Source organism: Entelurus aequoreus, linkage group LG23, assembly GCF_033978785.1.
Source record: "Entelurus aequoreus isolate RoL-2023_Sb linkage group LG23, RoL_Eaeq_v1.1, whole genome shotgun sequence".
NCBI lineage: Eukaryota > Metazoa > Chordata > Actinopteri > Syngnathiformes > Syngnathidae > Entelurus > Entelurus aequoreus.
The window spans coordinates 17174891-17194658 of NC_084753.1; the positions used below are offsets into that span (position 1 = coordinate 17174891).

At 41.7% G+C, this 19768-nt stretch overlaps 2 protein-coding genes across 6 annotated transcripts in view; one reads left to right on the plus strand and one right to left on the minus strand.

Moving 5' to 3' along the window:
• aven (apoptosis, caspase activation inhibitor) overlaps positions 1-19768 on the plus strand; it is a 132798-nt gene that overhangs the window by 97406 nt on the left and 15624 nt on the right. For all 3 annotated transcript variants that reach the window (XM_062034340.1, XM_062034342.1, XM_062034341.1), the window contains exon 4: positions 4863-4958. In XM_062034340.1, coding sequence (XP_061890324.1) covers positions 4863-4958 — 96 coding nt within the window. The remainder of the gene's footprint in view (positions 1-4862; positions 4959-19768) is intronic.
• On the minus strand, positions 13158-16329 carry LOC133640751 (E3 SUMO-protein ligase ZBED1-like). 3 transcript variants are annotated; one of them, XM_062034331.1, is made up of 4 exons: positions 15083-16328; positions 14689-14823; positions 14208-14513; positions 13158-14131 (listed from the first exon to the last, which is right to left on the minus strand). In XM_062034331.1, the coding sequence occupies exons 1-4, from the start codon at positions 16193-16195 to the stop codon at positions 14009-14011; spliced, it is 1677 nt and encodes a 558-aa protein (XP_061890315.1). In that variant the 5' UTR covers positions 16196-16328; the 3' UTR covers positions 13158-14008. The 3 variants fall into 3 exon arrangements, with proteins under 3 accessions (XP_061890315.1, XP_061890314.1, XP_061890316.1); XM_062034332.1 differs by having other exon boundaries at positions 13165-14513; positions 15083-16038; positions 16123-16264; XM_062034330.1 differs by having other exon boundaries at positions 13160-14513; positions 15083-16329.

The following is a 19768-nucleotide window of genomic DNA, read 5'->3' on the forward strand; positions in this document are numbered from 1 at the left end:
TTCGCTAAGACCAATGACGTTAAGATTGTTGTCTCTAATGACCTCATTAACTAATAACGCCTTGGGAGACAATGATCTTATGTTTAAAAAGCCCATATTATAGGTATTGGGCTGTTTTGACGAGTTTTTGTTAAGATTATCCGTAGTGGCAATATTAACAATGTTGCGTTTATTATGCGTAGTGCACTTTAAATACTTTCGACCATATCTAGGAATTGATATGACGGGAATTTTCCGATTGTTTGCTTGGTGCTGCAATAGACTGGACATATCATAATTTGCCACCTGAGTAGAATGCATGTCCACCTCTGACACAGACATAACAGAACAAACATTATGTGAATTGTGTATTATTCTAAGAGAATTGCTATGCGTACATGGATTATCCAGCCTGGCGCTGGCTAGTTCTAGCTTAACTGACACCTCACCCGGACTAACAGACATTGTAATTGCCTGTGACCGGGCTTGCTCTAGTGTAGTCAGTCAAGTGAGACTTAAATAGTAGTCTATGTTTCTAGACAGGATGATGGCGCCTTCCTGGTTAGGGTGAAGGCCGTCTCTCATCAGCAAGCCTGGTTTGCCCCAGAAAGAGGGCCAGTTATCAATAAACGTTAGTCCCTGTTGCCTACAGTAGCTAGAAAGCCACTTGTTAAGCGAGACTAATCTGCTATATCTCTCATCATTGCCTCTCGCAGGCAGGGGGCCAGAGACAATTACTCGATGCCTGGACATCTTTCTGGCGAGATCACAAGTCCTGGCTATGTTTCTCTTTGTAATCTCTGACTGTCTCATTCAATTGTCATTGGAGCCAACGTGTACAACTATATTCGCATAATTAGTGGTGCGATTAGCCTGTCGTACGTGTTTACTAGGCCTGTTGCGAGGTAGCTCCCTAAGATTAGCTTCAATGTCAGGTGCTCTGGCCCCGGGGATACACTTTACTGTGGCTGGTTTGCTAAGCTTTATGTTTCGGGTGATGGAGTCCCCTATGACTAAGGTGTGGTGCCCGGTAGACTGGGGTGTAGGACTAGCTAAAGAGCTAAATCTATTATGCGTCTCAACCGGTACACCGTAGCTTGTAGGCCGCTTAGGACTGCTACAAGCTGGGCTAGTTAGCTCGCTACAGCTAACGCTAGCAGATGTGTCCGCAACATCTAAAGTTACGACATTACTCTGCTCTAACTGGCGGACACAGCCCTCTAGCAGAGCCAACCTCTCCGTGAGTATGGTGAAAGACGCGCAGGAAGCCATTACTCAGTGTTTTCTGTCACCGAGTGAAGTTCCTGCTGTCCTCAGGGAAGTGGTCGCGGTCTGCGGGAGTAGCTTCCTACTTACCTTCTGACCGGCGCTGCCTTTCTCCGCGCTAGCTTAGCAGCTAGCTAACTGAGGAAAGGGTGGTGGGACAGAGATCGGGTGATTTGCAAGTTAAATAGTACCACTAAATATGTTTGAGAAGTGATAAAGAAAGCTGTAGAACAATTAAAAGCACACAGATAGAGCGATACTTAGCCTTTTTCGCAACAGCGAACAGACGGCGAGCAGTCACGCACGGTGAATGTCCATTTCGCGTTCTCGACTCTCATTTTCAAGAGGATATAGTATCCGAGGTGGTTTAAAATACAAATCCGTGATCCACAATAGAAAAAGGAGAGTGTGTGGAATCCAATGAGACCTTGTACCTAAGTTACGGTCAGAGCGAAAAAAGATACTTCACTCTAACGTTCCTCATCCACGAATCTTTCATCCTTGCTCAAATTAATGGGGTAATCGTCGCTTTCTCGGTCCGAATCTCTCTCGCTCCATTGTAAACAACGGGGAATTGTGAGGAATCCTTCCTCCTGTGACGTCACGCTACTTCCGGTATGGGCAAGGCTTTTTTTTATCAGCGACCAAAAGTTGCGAACTTTATCGTCGTTGTTCTATACTAAATCCTTTCAGCAAAAATTTGGCAATACCGCAAAATGATCAAGTATGGCACCTAGAATGGATCTGCTATCCCAGTTTAAATAAAAATAAATCATTTCAGTAGGCCTTTAAATTGTATGTCTGCAAAACGTGTTGACCATGTATGACCGGCTAAGGCAGGTTCCACTCGACATGCACTTCAGGTATCTTAATATTTTACATATTAGGTTTTGTCTTTCTGTCAAACAAGATTGTGAACATGATGAATTTGCTATTTAGCTAGCTGAAATTAGCATGCTAAATTTAGCAGCCACACGTTTGCAACATACATTTTAGGAGTGTCCCGACCTGATATTTATACCGAATATTGATCTGATATCAGCAAAACAAACAACTAGTATCGGTCGGATGATATCGGCTTGCATCTAAACTCTCCGATGCAACGCCGGACAGCCGTTTAACATCTAAATGGCACTCCGCATCAAGGGTTGGAATTGGGGGTTATATCACCAAAAATGATTCCCGGGCGCGGCCACCGCTGCTGCTCACTGCTCCCCTCACCTCCCAGGGGGTGATCAAGGGTGATGGGTCAAATGCAGAGAATAATTTCGCCACATCTCGTGTGTGTGACAATCATGGGTACTTTAACTTTAACTTAAAGGCCTACTGAAACCCACTACTACCGACCACGCAGTCTGATAGTTTATATATCAATGATGAAATCTTAACATTATAACACATGCCAATACGGCCGGGTTAACTTATAAAGTGACATTTTAAATTTGCCGCTAAACTTCCGGTTCGAAACGCCTCTGAGGATGACGTATGCGCGTGACGTAGCCCGGGGAACACGGGTATGCCTTCCACATTGAAGCCAATACGAAAAAGCTCTGTTTTCATTTCATAATTCCACAGTATTCTGGACATCTGTGTTCGTGAATCTGTTGCAATTATGTTCATTGCATTATGGAGAAAGAAGCTGAGCAAGCAAAGAAGAAAGTTGTCGGTGCGAAACGGACGTATTTTTCGAAGGAAGTCAGCAACAACAGTACACAGCCGGCGCGTCTTTGTTTACATTCCCGAAAGATGCAGTCAAGATGGAAGAACTCGGATAACAGAGACTCTAACCAGGAGGACTTTTGACTTCGATACACAGACGCCTGTAGAGAACTGGGACAACACAGACTCTTACCAGGATTACTATGATTTGGATGACAAAGACGCAGACGTGCTACCGTGAGTATGCAGCTTTGGCTTCTAAACATTTGATCGCTTGACCGTATGTGCGCAACTTTTTTTTTGCGTATGTACGTAACTTTTTAAAAATATATAAGCTTTATGAACCTTGGGTTAGGTGAACGGTCTTTTGGGCTGAGTGATTGTGTGTGTTGATCAGGTGTTTGAATTGTATTGGCGTGTTCTATGGAGCTAGGAGCTAGCATAGGAGCTAGGAGTTAGCATAACAAAGACGTAGGTGTTTGTATGCAGGATTAATTTGTGTCATATTAAATATAAGCCTGGTTGTGTTGTGGCTAATAGAGTAAATATATGTCTTGTGTTTATTTACTGTTTTAGTCATTCCCAGCTGAATACCAGGTACCGTGAGTATGCAGCCTTGGCTGCTAAACATTTGATAGCTTGACCGTATGTGCGCGTCACGTACGTAACTTTTTAAAAATATATAAGCTTTATGAACCTTGGGTTAGGTGAACGGTCTTTTGGGCTGAGTGATTGTGTGTGTTGATCAGGTGTTTGAATTGTATTGGCGCGTTCTATGGAGCTAGGAGCTAGCAGAGGAGCTAGGAGCTAGCATAACAAACACGTAGGTGTTTTTATGCAGGATTAATTTGTGGCATATTAAATATAAGCCTGGTTGTGTTGTGGCTAATAGAGTATATATATGTCTTGTGTTTATTTACTGTTGTAGTCATTCCCAGCTGAATATCAGGTCACCCCCGGCTCTCACAGCATCTTCCCTATCTGAATAGCTTCAACTCCCCACTAGTCCTTCACTTGCACTTTACTCATCTACAAATCTTTCATCCTCGCTCAAATTAATGGGGAAATTGTCGCTTTCTCGGTCCGAATCTCTCTCACTTCATGCGGCCATCATTGTAAACAATAGGGAACTTTGCGTATATGTTCAATTGACTACGTCACGCTACTTCCGGTAGGGGCAAGCCTTTTTTTATCAGATACCAAAAGTTGCGATCTTTATCGTCGTTGTTCTATACTAAATCCTTTCAGCAAAAATATGGCAATATCGCGAAGTGATCAAGTATGACACATAGAATAGATCTGCTATCCCCGTTTAAATAAAAAAAATTCATTTCAGTAGGCCTTTAAGTGTCCTCCAACTAGCACACTCGGTTAGTCTTTTCTATTTTAGTCAAGTCATTTACAAAAGGTAAACATGGTAAGCTATAGGCTACTGGGAGCTAGCAGCTACACAACAGCTCAGCACACAAAAGCAAACAAGCTAGACATACGTAATAATTGTCCTTAATCAAACAGAATTGCAGTCTAAAACAGCACATTTGTCAATATAAACAAATATCCAATAAGTATTGTTGCATATTACTTACACATACAAAGTCTCAAAGGGACATGCATATTGTGAATTTATTCAGTAACAAACGTGTCTGCATCATTTAACTTAAATTACCACTCCATTGTAAGTTGAAGAAAGCATACTGTAAATCCGTCATAATGTTAGTGTTATTTACACCTTGCATTGTTCTGTGAGTAATGCACTTGATCAAACTTTTTTTAATGTTCCATTCTAAAATATAATAAAAGTATGTGCTAAAATCTTATCGAGTTATCATCAGTATCGGCCAATACTCAATGTTCCAATATTGAACGCCCCTACTTATAGTTAGCTTCTACAATACTTGTGTTTTTTTGCCCTTGTTGTTGTTGTTTTAATGTCGGGGGGGTTTTGTGTTCATTTGTAGATGTCTGCCTGCTTTGTGGACCTCCAAGCTTTGGCCCAGACCCTTGAACAAGTGTCTCTACATCAGAGACTCAACCTGGAGGCTGAGCTGGTTCAGGTAACATCCATCCATTTTCTACCGCTTATTCCCTTCGGGGTCGCGGGGGGCGCTGGAGCCTATCTCAGCTGCAATCGGGCGGAAGGCGGGGTACACCCTGGACAAGTCGCCACCTCATCGCAGGGCCAACACAGATAGACAGACAACATTCACACTCACATTCACACACTAGGGCCAATTTAGTGTTGCCAATCAACCTATCCCCAGGTGCATGTCTTTGGGGGTGGGAGGAAGCCGGAGTACAATTACAAACAAAAAACAAATACAAGTATTTAGTGCAAGTAAAATGGGAGTCAACTCGTAATAATACAGTAATAGTCATATTTTTGCTGACACAATTATGATATTGTTCTCATAGACATTTTTTGTCTTTTTTTGCTTCAGGAACATCCGTTAGCTCATTTTTATTGGTCCGCAGAATATTAAACACTGCAATTATGAGTGAAATATATATTGGGTGTAATATTACACTAATATGCTGTGTCACCTATGGTGCAGACTCGCTAAGTTCAATGTTTTGTTCAGCTATCTTATTCCTTCGCCTTATGCAGGGAAGTTGTTTGGAGTCTGCCTAAATAATGACTAGAATTTAGGATAAACAATTTATTCTACAAAAAGGACAAGCAGTAGCAATACCAGCACTGAAAAGCTCAAGCTGTCTAAAATCCAGAGCATTTTCTAAGATGGTCGCTGTCCACCTTGCTGCCCCACCTTGGCGTAGATCGAAACCGAAAGTTAACTTGGCCAATGTGTTAAGCACACACGCATTCTTGTCCACTGCCACTCTCCGCACCTGGTACATCCTAACACCATTAAATCTAGAGGGAATATAATATGTGTGTCACCGATAAGAAACAGGGTGATCAGTGTTTTTATCTTCTTTAAGCAGAAACAAAGCAATAGCTAGAAAGAGCACACTAATCATTCGCTGGCAACTAGCGTGCTAATTAGTAGCTGGCAGCAAGGGCCGCTAAAGACTAACTGGCAACTAGCATGCTAATCACCAGCTGGAAGCTAGGGCCACTAAATGCTAACTGGCAACTAGCCTGCTAATCACTAACTGGACAGTAGCTTGCTGGCAGCTATGGCTGTTATATGCTAACTGGCAACTAGCACATTAATTGCTAGTTGGCAACTAGCACATTAATAATTAGCTGACCACTAGCACACTAATTATTAATTGGCCACTAGCACACAAATCATTACCTGGCAACTAGCATGCTAATTGTTTGCTGGCAACTAGCACGCTTATCTCTTTCTGGCAACTAGCATGCTAATCACTAGCTGGCCACTACCATTTTAATCACTACTTGGCAAATAGGATTGTTAATTTCTAACCGGCAACCAGCACTCTAATCGCTAGCTGGCCACTAGCACACTAATCATTAGCTGGCATCAAGGGCCGCTAAACGCTAACTGGAAACTAGCATGCTAATCACTAGCTGGCCACTAGCTTGCTAATAACTACCTGGCAGCTAGGGCCGCTCAATGCTAACTGCACCCTAATCGCTAGTTAGCCACTAGCGTGCTACTCAAGCCATTTGTTATTAGTGCATATTCTACTTCAAATCATAATGTCATCATAAAAACATAAAAAATGTTTTAGTTTTGGTCACATTTATTTATATACCATACCGGTATTTTTTGGCACCGGTTCCTAATTGGGTTGGTCCAAGAAGACTAGGATTCTGGACTAATACGGCTATTGGTAATTTTTATTTGTTCCATCCAGCCTTTTAACCCGCTTTCACATTCAGTTCAAGTGCTGCCACTACGCTTGAGTAGATGATAATCAGCTTGGAATAATGACAAATGAGGAAGCAACACCACACCAACCTTTGTAACACAACATTTCCTCCTGGTGCCCAAAGTCACGCACACGAACAAGAGTGTCAGTTTGAAGTGAAGGCCACTGAACTCACCGCCACTACGGCGCGTCATCAACCCAACTGTCCTCTAAGTCAGGGGTCCCCAAGCTTTTTTCCACCAGGCACCAGTTTAATGTATGCATTATTTTTACGGACCGTGTGGCAGTTAAAAACAGCAAAAATATGAGCATGAAAATGTAGCCGTTGGCTACAATTTGGCACTTGAACATTTTATATGTCAATTCATGTGCATTGTCCCATGTACTATATAACAAAGGAGTTGTAATATTTTCAAATTCAAATTATATTTATATAGCGCTTTTTCTCTAGTGACTCAAAGCGCTGTACATAGTGAAACCCAATATCTAAGTTACATTTAAACCAGTGTGGGTGGCACTGGGAGCAGGTGGGTAAAGTGTCTTGCCCAAGGACACAATGGCAGTGACTAGGATGGCGGAAGCGGGGATCGAACCTGCAACCCTCAAGTTGCTGGCACGGCCACTCTACCAACCGAGCTATACCGCCCCACTGAGCTATACCGCCCCATATATATATAATGTAATATCTATTATAATATCTATTATATATATATATATATATTATCAATCAATCAATCAATCAATCAATGTTTATTTATATAGCCCTAAATCACAAGTGTCTCAAAGGGCTGTACAAGCCACAACGACATCCTCGGTACAGAGCCCACATACGGGCAAGGAAAACTCACCCCAGTGGGACGTCAATGTGAATGACTATGAGAAACCTTGGAGAGGACCGCATATGTGGGTAACCCCCCCCTCTAGGGGAGACCGAAAGCAATGGATGTCGAGTGGGTCTGACATAATATTGTGAAAGTCCAACACATCAGCGAGAGTCCAGTCCATAGTGGGGCCAGCAGGAACCATCCCGAGTGGAGACGGGTCAGCAGCGATGAGATGTCCCCATCTGATGAACAGGCTAGCGGTCCACCCCGGGTTTGGAGCAGAGTAGAAAAGAAAAGAAAAGAAACGGCAGATCAACTGGTCTAAACAGGGAGTCTATTTAAAGGCTAGAGTATACAAATGAGTTTTAAGATGAGACTTAAATGCTTCTACTGAGGTAGCATCTCTAACTTTTATCGGGAGGGCATTCCATAGTATTGGAGCCCGAATAGAAAATGCTCTACAGCCCGCAGACTTTTTTTGGGCTCTGGGAATCACTAATAAGCCGGAGTTCTTTGAACGCAGATTTCTTGCCGGGACATATGGTACAATACAATCGGCAAGATAGGCAGGAGCTTGACCGTGTAGTATTTTATACGTAAGTAGTAAAACCTTAAAGTCGCATCTTAGGTGCACAGGAAGCCAGTGCAAGTGAGCCAGTATAGGCGTAATATGATCAAACTTTCTTGTTTTTGTCAAAAGTCTAGCAGCCGCATTTTGTACACTCTGTAATCTTTTAATGCTAGACATAGGGAGGCCCGAAAATAAAATGTTACAGTAATCGAGACGAGATGTAACGAACGCATGGATAATGATCTCAGCATCGCTTGTGGACAAAATGGGACGAATTTTAGCGATATTACAGAGATGAAAGAAGGCCGTTTTAGTAACACTCTTAATGTGCGACTCAAACGAGAGAGTTGGGTCGAAGATAATACCCAGATTCTTTACCGAGTCGCCTTGTTTAATTGTTTGGTTGTCAAATGTTAAGGTGGTATTTTTAAATAGATGTCGGTGTTGAGCAGGACCGATAATCAGCATTTCCGTTTTCTTAGCGTTGAGTTGCAAAAAGTTAGCGGACATCCATTGTTTAATTTCATTAAGACACGCCTCCAGCTGACTACAATCCGGCGTGTTGGTCAGCTTTAGGGGCATGTAGAGTTGGGTGTCATCCGCATAACAGTGAAAGCTAACACCGTATTTGCGTATAATGTCAGCTAGCTGCAGCATGTAAATACTAAAGAGTGCAGGGCCAAGAACCGAACCCTGGGGAACTCCGCACGTTACCTTGACATAGTCCGAGGTCACATTGTTATGGGAGACACACTGCATCCTGTCAGTAAGATAAGAGTTAAACCAATACAAGGCTAAGTCTGTCATTCCAATACGCGTTTTGATACGCTCTAATAAAATATTATGATCAACAGTATCGAAAGCGGCGCTAAGATCAAGAAGCAGCAACATAGATGAAGCATCAGAATCCATCGTTAGCAATAGATCATTAGTCATTTTTGCGAGGGCTGTCTCCGTAGAGTGATTTGCCCTGAAACCGGATTGAAAAGGTTCACAGAGATTGTTAGACGCTAAGTGTTCATTTAGCTGTTGTGCTACAATTTTTTCGAGGATTTTCGAGATAAACGGAAGGTGGGACACCGGCCGGTAGTTTACCAGGAGATCAGGATCGAGGTTAGGTCTTTTGAGTAGAGGATGAATAACCGCTTTTTTGAATGCTAGGGGAACAGTGCCAGAGGAAAGTGATAAGTTTATAATATTTAATACTGATGGACCTAGTAATACAAAAAGCTCCTTGATAAGTTTCCCAGGAATTGGGTCAAGTAAACATGTTGTTTGTTTTGTCCCATTTACACATTTTGACAATTCCTCCAATGTTATTTCATCAAAGAGAGAGAAACTATTTTGGAGGGCAGTGTCCGTCGTATATACAGTCGTATTTGTGTTAATAGAACCCAGTTGTAGCTGAGATGCATTGTCTTTAATCTCTTTTCTAATGACTTCAATTTTCTTATTAAAGAAATTCATAAAGTCATCTGCTGAGTGGGTGGAGCTACTGGGAGAAGTCCCTTGTTGGGTTAGCGATGCTACCGTACTAAACAGAAATTTAGGATCATTTTTGTTGAGGTGGATGAGATTTGAGTAATATTTAGCTTTAGCTGAGGTAAGCATGCGTTTATATGTTATTAAACTATCACACCATGCTTGATGGAAGACCTCAAGTTTAGTCGCACGCCATTTGCGTTTCAGCTTTCTACATGATAATTTCTGGGCTTTAGTTTCTTCTGTAAACCATGGGGTACGCCTTTTAGGGGCCCTTTTTAGCTTTAGCGGTGCTACAATATCAATGGTGTCGCACAGGGCGTCATTAAAGTTGTTAGTGAGGTTATCAATAGAGCCCACATAATTTGGGAATGGTGCCATTACCGAAGGCAGTAGGTCAGTAAGAGTCGTCGTTGTGGCAGCATTAATGTTGCGGCTGCTATAGTAGTTATTATTATTATTATTAGTTTGTTGACAATGAGTCAGAACTTCGAATTTTATAAGGTAATGGTCGGACATTACTTTAGTGTACGGGAGTATCGTAACTTTAGAGGTGGTGACACCCCTGACAAGCACTAGATCTATCGTATTACCGTTGCGATGCGTGGGTTCATTTATTATTTGTGTAAGACCACAGCTATCAATTATAGTCTGGAGCGCCACGCATGGAGGGTCCGATGGGGTATTCATATGGATATTAAAGTCCCCCATTATGATTATATTGTCGGCGTGCGTCACTAGATCGGCAACAAACTCTGAGAATTCACTGATGAAGTCCGAATAGGGCCCAGGGGGGCGGTAGATAACAGCCAGGTGGAGAGGCAGCGGTGTGACAAACCTCATAATGAGCACCTCAAACGAGTTATATTTATTATTTAGGTTAGGTGTAAGATTATAGTTTTCATTGTATATTAGTGCGACACCCCCTCCCCCTTTAAGAGGTCGGGCAACATGTGTATTGGTATAGCCAGGAGGAGATGCTTCATTTAGCGCAAAAAAATCGTCTGGTTTGAGCCAGGTCTCGGCGAGACCAACGACGTCAAGTTTGTTGTCTCTAATGACTTCATTAACTAATAGCGTTTTGGAAGATAATGATCTTATGTTTAAAAAGCCCATATTATAGGTAGTGGGCTGTTTTGAGGATTGTTTGTTGAAATTATCCGAAGTAGCAATATTAATAATGTTGCGTTTATTATGCGTATTGCACTTTAAATAGTTTCGACCATATCTAGGAATTGATACGACGGGGATATTCAGATTGTTTGCTTGATGTTGCGATAAACTGAACGCATCATAGTTAGCTACCTCGGTACAATGTATGTCTGCCTCTGACACGGTCACAAAAGAAAAAACATTATGTGAGTTGTGTTTTATTCTAAGAGAATTGCTATGTGTGCAGGGATTATCCAGCCTGACGCCAGCTAGTTCTAGTTTAAATGGCTTCTTACCCGGAGACTCCACGTTTATTTGGTTAGCTTTTCTCTTTATTGTTAGCCCAGCTCGGCATCCCCGCTTCTGCTTCCGCTCGCACCGCCTATGTCGTCTCCATTGGCGGTCACCGCTAGCACTTGACTCCGCTGCTACAAAGGCCGCTCGATGTAGCCCACGAAGTATTCCCATGCTAGCGAGGAGGTCCACCATACATGCATCTTTCAGTCTATAACGACCCGATCCATCCACATCCAGAATTGTCTGTCGGTCATATGTGATCACAGAGTGTTCACGCTTTGAGCCAGCCATGAAATTGACAGAAATGACGGGTGTTTTTTGCCAAATCGCTCTACACTCCCAAGAGCGTTAGCAGAGCCGCTGCATTCTCATGCGATGCACCGCCATTATAAATCTATTAACAATTTTATTGGTGTTTAGTGGGACAGGCGAAAGTTAAGTTGGAGAAAATGCGGTAGTTCATAAATTAATTAATGTTTCTGTGCGGCCCGGTAGCAAATGCGTCACGGACCGGTACCGATCCTCGGACCGGTTGTTGGTGACCACTGCTCTAAGTGATCCAGTAATCCCCAGGCCAATATTAATCCACTCTAAAAAGTGAACGTTTTGAATAATCACTGTTTGTTTTTGTGTTTATATAACAAACACACCACACTGACACATCAACACTCAATATGGCTTCCGGTCCGTCCCTTAAATAGGTCGGTGTGCAACATAAACACCAATAGGAATTCCTATTATTACAAAGTGCACACCCAGCTAACATGCTAATTGATTTGTATGATGTGATGTATCATGCTAAAGATCTGTGAATGTACATTATTATTTTTTATTGCTATTATTTCGCTGCTGACCTGTCTCCGCTCGGGATGGTCTCCTGCTGGCCCCACTATGGACTGGACTCTCACTATTATGTTAGATCTACTATGGACTGGACTCCCACACTATTATGTTAGATCCATTATGGACTGGACTTTCACAATATTATGTTAGATCCACTATGGACTGGACTTTCACAATATTATGTTAGATCCACTATGGACTGGACTTTCACAATATTATGTTAGATCCACTATGGACTGGACTTTCACAATATTATGTTAGATCCACTATGGACTGGACTCTCACTATTATGTTAGATCCACTATGGACTGGACTTTCACAATATTATGTTAGATCCACTATGGACTGGACTTTCACAATATTATGTTAAATCCACTATGGACTGGACTCTCACTATTATGTTAGATCCACTATGGACTGGACTTTCACAATATTATGTTAGATCCACTATGGACTGGACTCTCACTATTATGTTAGATCCACTATGGACTCGACTCTCACTATTATGTTAGATCCACTATGGACTGGACTCCCACACTATTATGTTAGATCCACTATGGACTGAACTCTCACACTATTATGTTAGATCCACTATGGACTGGACTCTCACACTATTATGTTAGATCCACTGGACTCTCACTATTATGTTAGATCCACTATGGACTGGACTTTCATAATATTATGTTAGATCCACTATGGACTGAACTCTCACATATTATGTTAGATCCACTATGAACTGAACTCTCACACTATTATGTTAGATCCACTATGGACTGAACTCTCACACTATTATGTTAGATCCACTTTGGACTGGACTCTCACACTATTATGTTAGATCCACTATGGACTGGACTCTCACTATTATGTTGGATCCACTATGGACTGAACTCTCACACTATTATGTTAGATCCACTATGGACTGAACTCTCACTAGGGATGCAAATTATCGATTATTTCATTAATTGATAGTTGATAACCTTATCGATCGATCATCGATTAGTTGATAAAGCGGCGTTTTCCCCCCATCTGAGATTTCCCCTCAATAAGGTACAAAATCAAAATCAAAATTTTGCTGGTATAAAATACAAAGGACATTGTATTCCCTAATCAAATGTTTATTTGATACAAAAGTAAGTCATCTTTGTAACATGAGGAATATAATATAAAGTGCACTTTAGTCTTGTCACACATGCAAGACTTGGTAGTGGCAGCAGCCATAATAGCTAGCTTTATTTTATATAATCCCTCTTGAACTGGGAAAGGTGCCTAATGCCTATCTGTCAACTTGAAAAAATACAAGGAAGACATCCCTGAAAATTGTAACAGCAGGCAGCAAATAAGTAAGCCTGTTGGCTGTTGCAGTCTGCTGCAGAACTTCACCTTTGGACTCAGGTGAGGCTGACAAGAACTGAAGTGAAAAAACATGTCACTCACTCACTACTGTAAAGACAAGAAAAATAAAGTAACATCAAGTGCACAACATGCACAATGCACATCTTAGTCTGTCTCACAAACTATTAGAAGGCTAGCAGCCTGCAAGCTGCAACATTAATTGAATCCCTCTTGAACTGGGAAAAGTGCCTATATGACAGTCAACTTGAAAAAATATAAGGCAGACATCCCTGAAATTGTAAGTAACAGCAAAATAAGTAAACCTAAGCCTGCTGCAGAAGAACAGTCATTGATTCAACTTAACATTTGGGCTCAAGTGAGGCTGACAGAAGAACTGAATGAAAAACATGTCACTGCATAAAATAAAATAAAGTGCATGCACTATGCCCATCTTAGTTTGTCTCTCACAAACTATTAGTGTAAACATTAATGTAATAATCAGTCAGCTTGAAACAGGCTGACAACAACTTCAAGTAAACATTCCTGAAAGACAATGGTGATCGTGATAGTAAAATATTAAGCAAGCCAAGTTTAGCCAACCCTGGCTACAACAATCAACTTAATATTTAGATCATCAGGCAGGTGGACAATTGAAATTTTAACAAAGGGAAAAGTCACATTTTAGAGAAGGCTCTCTGCCTCATACATGTAACATGGCCCATGGGTACAATTGCTTATTCATTTTTATTCAAGTATATGAGCATGTCTACATGCTCAGGTGTGAGCCGTGAGCGCAGCTTGGTTACAGTAAGGCCACATGCTGAGAACACGCGTTCAGAAGGCACTGATGTAGCAGGGATACACATGTATCGTTTTGCCACTTTTGCCAACCTCGGATACCTTGCTTCATTTTTTCCCCACCAATCTGTGGGATCAGAATCAAGGTTTGGCACAGCATCCTTCAGAAAACTGTCCAGCTCTCTCTCCACATCATTAGTGACCTGGTTGGTGTAGTAGGCACCCAGGAGTTGAACCATAGCAGATGTGTGTCTCTGTGGTGCAGCTTCCTGGACAGGCACGTCTGGCTGAGCCCCCTCCTCCTCCTCTCCAGTGGTACTGGCAGAGGCAGAGCTTGCTCCATCTGCTGTTGTGGATGTGGAGCTCACATCTTCTGCTTGAGCCAGTTCAAGCAGTTTGGCATTTGCTGAAATCCTCCTGGCTGGGCTGAGAAATGACAGGTGCTTGTGCCGAGGGTCCACCATCGTTGCTATCATTGGGGTTGATGTTAGGAAGTCATCAGATGCAATCTGTGTCAAATAAAAACAAATAAATAATATAACTTCAATTATTAATATAATAAGCAAGCAGTGCCACCTAACCTTACATGGGCAATGCATATTTTGTACAATGCTATGTATGTTTTGTATAGGTTATTTATTAGATGCTGCAATAATAATATTAATAATAGACATTAGCTGTTACCTTCATCCGTCTGCTCAGTGAAGCAGCCACTTTAGATTTGAATTCTGCCACTTTGCCTGAGTCTCCCTCGACTCTCTTCTTGAGGTGCACGTCGATTAAACCGAAGCTGATGGGATACGTGTTGGATATGGACACCTGAAGAAAAAAATATATATTAGTTGAGTTTAGTTCCTTTGTATAGAAAAGTTTCATAACAGTACAGATTCACAGGTTAGGTAAATAGGTACAAGGTCAACTAAAAGAAAGCTTACGTTTTCTTTCCCCCTCTTTTTTTTTACTCATAATATATGACATTGGAAATATATTACACAGAGAACAGTGATATGCATAAAGTAGCATTCAAATTCAAATGACAAAATCGTGCAAGGGGGGGGGGGGTAAAGTAATACTCTACCTCAGTCTCTGTAGACATCACGGTAGTTGCTGTCTTCAGAGCGACTAGAACAGGGCCCATTTCCTCCATGATTTTCCAGTGGTCGTCTCTGATCTCAAGTGTCCGAGCATCAGACAGCTTGGTGAACGTGCGGTCTGATAGTACGGCGCACACCGCCCACCGCTGCTCCACCAGTCTCGCAAACATGTCACAGACTGAATTCCACCTCGTTTTGCAGGATTGAATGAGCTGGTGGCGTTCCAAGCCCATTTGGCCTTGCTTGGTTTCCAGCGCTTTGGTGGCTTTAGTGCTGTGCTTAAAGTGTTTGACCAATCTTCCTGCAGCTGCGATGACTTGGTGCAGGGTCCCAGCGAAACCATCGTTGATGGCCAGTTGTAGGGTATGGGTGTAGCATGGAACAGAGGCCCAGTCGACTCGAGGTTGGCTGTTTGCTAAGACGATGTTACTCGCGTTGTCGTGAACACAGGCTATCACTCGCCCGGTCAGCCCCCATGCATGCACAATTTCATTCAGCCGTTCTGCTAAATTATCAGCCGTATGGCTCATCGGCATACTCTCTGTGGCTAGGACTGCCGACCTCATCAGCCAGTCCTCCATGTAGTGGCAAGTGACGGTGATATAGCTCTCTGTTGTATTTGACGTCCAACAGTCAGTGGTTATTGCTACATGCGTGTTGGCCAGTCGTGCTTTCAGCTCGGCTTTCTTTCTTTTGTAGCGAGCCTCTATGCGGGTTGTTATTGTTTCTCGAGAAGGGATTTGGTAGTCTGGCTCACAATAGTTCATCAACTCACGAAACCCCTTGCCATCCACAATGCTTATAGGCAGCATATCCTTTTCAACCATGTTGCAAATCCTCTGGGTGATGCCCTCTGCCCGTGCGTCATCACACACCGCTTTTCTTTTGGAAAACGCTTCGGCGACGGAGGGCTGGCCTGGCCGTGCTCCGCCTCCACTCTCTCCTCCAAGCACAGCGGCATGTAAACTTTTTAGGTGGTAATTTAACGAACTGGTTGAATTGTTGTACTTCAAAACAGCCTTACATATTTTGCACGTTGCATCGTCCTCTTTTAGGGTGAAATGTTCCCACACAGCACTTCTCTTGCGTCGCTTCATGTTTGTTTTTCTTCTCTCGCATGTGGACTCTCATGTGTACAGCGGACATGTAGGGCTGGTCACGTGATGGTGTTGCTGCTTGGAAAAAGTACAATAAGCAACAACTCCCTCGTGTGGACTAGCGAGGTATAAACTCAGCATTACCTTCACACAGAAAACCACCGCACCGACCGTGACAGAACGGAATTGTCAATTAATTGAAATCGTTAATTTTAATCGGGTAATTTCTTAACGGCAATTAATCGAAAATCGATTAATTGTTAACATCCCTAACTCTCACACTATTACGTTAGATCCACTATGGACTGGACTCTCACACTATTATGTTAGATCCACTATGGACTGGACTCTCACTATTATGTTAGATCCACTATGGACTGGACTTTCACAATATTATGTTAGATCCACTATGGACTGGACTTTCACAATATTATGTTAGATCCACTATGGACTGGACTCTCACTATTATGTTAGATCCACTATGGACTGGACTTTCACAATATTATGTTAGATCCACTATGGACTGGACTCTCACTATTATGTTAGATCCACTATGGACTGGACTCTCACTATTATGTTAGATCCACTATGGACTGGACCCCCACACTATTATGCTAGATCCACTATGGACTGGACTCTCACACTATTATGTTAGATCCACTATGGACTGGACTTTCATAATATTATGTTAGATCCACTATGGACTGGACTTTCATAATATTATGTTAGATCCACTATGGACTGAACTCTCACATATTATGTTAGATCCACTATGGACGGAACTCTCACACTATTATGTTAGATCCACTATGGACTGAACTCTCACACTATTATGTTAGATCCACTTTGGACTGGACTCTCACACTATTATGTTAGACCCACTATGGACTGGACTCTCACTATTATGTTGGATCCACTATGGACTGAACTCTCACACTATTATGTTAGATCCACTATGGACTGGACTCTCACACTATTATGTTAGATGCACTATGGACTGGACTCTCACTATTATGTTAGATCCACTATGGACTGGACTTTCACAATATTATGTTAGATCCACTATGGACTGAACTCTCACATATTATGTTAGATCCACTATGGACTGAACTCTCACATATTATGTTAGATCCACTATGGCAGGGGTGGGCAATTAATTTTCACCGGGGGCCGCATAAGTAACCCGAGCACTGCTGGAGGGCCACACGACAATATTTCAATTAAATTTTGCTCAATATTATTTTTGATATACCGTAAGATAAATAATAATGATGATAATAATAATAATAATTAATAATAATAATAATAATTTAATTGAACCTAACTTAACTTTGTACAAAAGCAGATTGCTTTTGATGGTCACTTTATCCTGCATTATCCAACATTTTTCCCCATCAGATTTGGACAACCATCTGTTGTTAAAAATAGTTTTTAATCATATTTATTTTATATTGTTTTTTATATTGGTTTTATATGTAATTGTTTTTTCTTTTTATTCAGTCATTGGTGGAGCTAAGGATAATATTTGAATATTGTTTTAAATATTGTTGTGCAGCACTTTGGAAACATTTTGTTGTTTCAATGTGATATATAAATAAAGTGGATTGGATTGTCACACCTGCCAGCTTGTCCCATTTCAGTCCTAACATGTCCAAACACGCATTTACCTATGTGAACAAGTCATTACCTGTGGTTGTCTCTTTAATTGACTGCATGGCTGCCAGCTGCTTGTTGGGTTTGCAGTTTTACCATCAACGCATCAGCCTCCCTTGCGCGCGCTTCATCAAACACATTCCGGTATATCCCCTCGTGTTTCTTCATGTAGTGGCGATCAAAATGATATTCTTTAAACACAGCAAGCTGTGTACCACAAATTAAGCACACGGCTTTACCATTAATTTATGTAAAGAAATACTTGGCAGTCCATGTCTTGTTGGAAACACGCCATTCCTCATCAACTTTTCTCTTTTTAGCGTCTCATCACTTGTCTCTATGCACCTTCACTCACAGGTTCCCCCCCGACATACGGCATAAATAACACATTTCAAAATAAAAGCAGCACAGTTGTATTGCGCGCACGACATAGATGTTTTTCAAACTTTATTTTGTAATTTGTGATTGCGCCGTTCAATTCACTCACAATCGCACGCGCATACGTCCACACGGAAGTAATACAAATAACGCTTTTCAAAACAAAAGCAGCACCGTTGTATTGCACACTCGACATAGATACTTTTTGAAATGTATTTTGTAATTTATGATTGGCCTCACGCGGGCCGGACAGGGATGCGCAAAGGGCCGGATGCGGCCCGCGGGCCGTACAATGCCCAGGTCTGCACTATGGACTGGACTCCCACACTATTATGTTAGATCCACTATGGACTGGACTCTAACATATTATGTTAGATCCACTATGGACTGGACTCTCACACTATTATGTTAGATCCACTATGGACTGGACTCTAACATATTATGTTAGATCCACTATGGACTGGACTCTCACACTATTATGTTAGATCCACTATTGACTGGACTCTCACAATATTATGTTAGATCCACTATGGACTGGACTCTCACACTATTATGTTAGATCCACTATGGACTGGACTCTCACTATTATGTTAGATCCACTATGGACTGGACTTTCACAATATTATGTTAGATCCACTATGGACTGGACTCTCACACTATTATGTTAGATCCACTATGGACTGGACTCTCACACTATTATGTTAGATCCACTATGGACTGGACTCTAACATATTATGTTAGATCCACTATGGACTGGACTCTCACACTATTATGTTAGATCCACTATTGACTGGACTCTCACAATATTATGTTAGATCCACTATGGACTGGACTCTCACACTATTATGTTAGATCCACTATGGACTGGACTCTCACTATTATGTTAGATCCACTATGGACTGGACTTTCACAATATTATGTTAGATCCACTATGGACTGGACTCTCACTATTATGTTAGATCCACTATGGACTGGACTCTCACAATATTATGTTAGATCCACTATGGACTGGACTTTCACAATATTATGTTAGATCCACTATGGACTGGACTTTCACAATATTATGTTAGATCCACTATGGACTGGACTCTCACTATTATGTTAGATCCACTATGGACTGGACTCTCACAATATTATGTTAGATCCACTATGGACTGGACTTTCACAATATTATGTTAGATCCACTATGGACTGGACTTTCACAATATTATGTTAGATCCACTATGGACTGGACTTTCACAATATTATGTTAGATCCACTATGGACTGGACTTTCACAATATTATGCTAGACCCACTCGACGTCCATTGCATCTGGTCTCCCCTGGAGAGACCCACATCTGCGGTCCTCTCGAAGGTTTCTCATAGTCATTTATATTGACATCCCACTGGGTTGTGAGTTTTTCCTTGCCCTTTTGTGGGCTATAAAGCGAGGATGTCGTTGTGGCTCCTGCAGCCCTTTGAGACACTTGTGATTTAGGGCTATATAAATAAACATTTATTGATTGAAAGTTATTATAGTAGAAAATGGATGGAGGGATCTA

Excerpts from the sequence above, each read along its gene's own strand:
- LOC133640751 (XM_062034330.1), bottom strand. The coding sequence starts at position 16,195 with ATGAAGCGACGCAAGAGAAGTGCTGTGTGGGAACATTTCACCCTAAAA. Across the intron at positions 14,824-15,082 it reads TGATGTCTACAGAGACTGAG|GTGTCCATATCCAACACGTA; the intron begins GTAGAGTATTAC and ends TTTTTTCTTCAG. Across the intron at positions 14,514-14,688 it reads CACTGAGCAGACGGATGAAG|ATTGCATCTGATGACTTCCT; the intron begins GTAACAGCTAAT and ends TATTTGACACAG.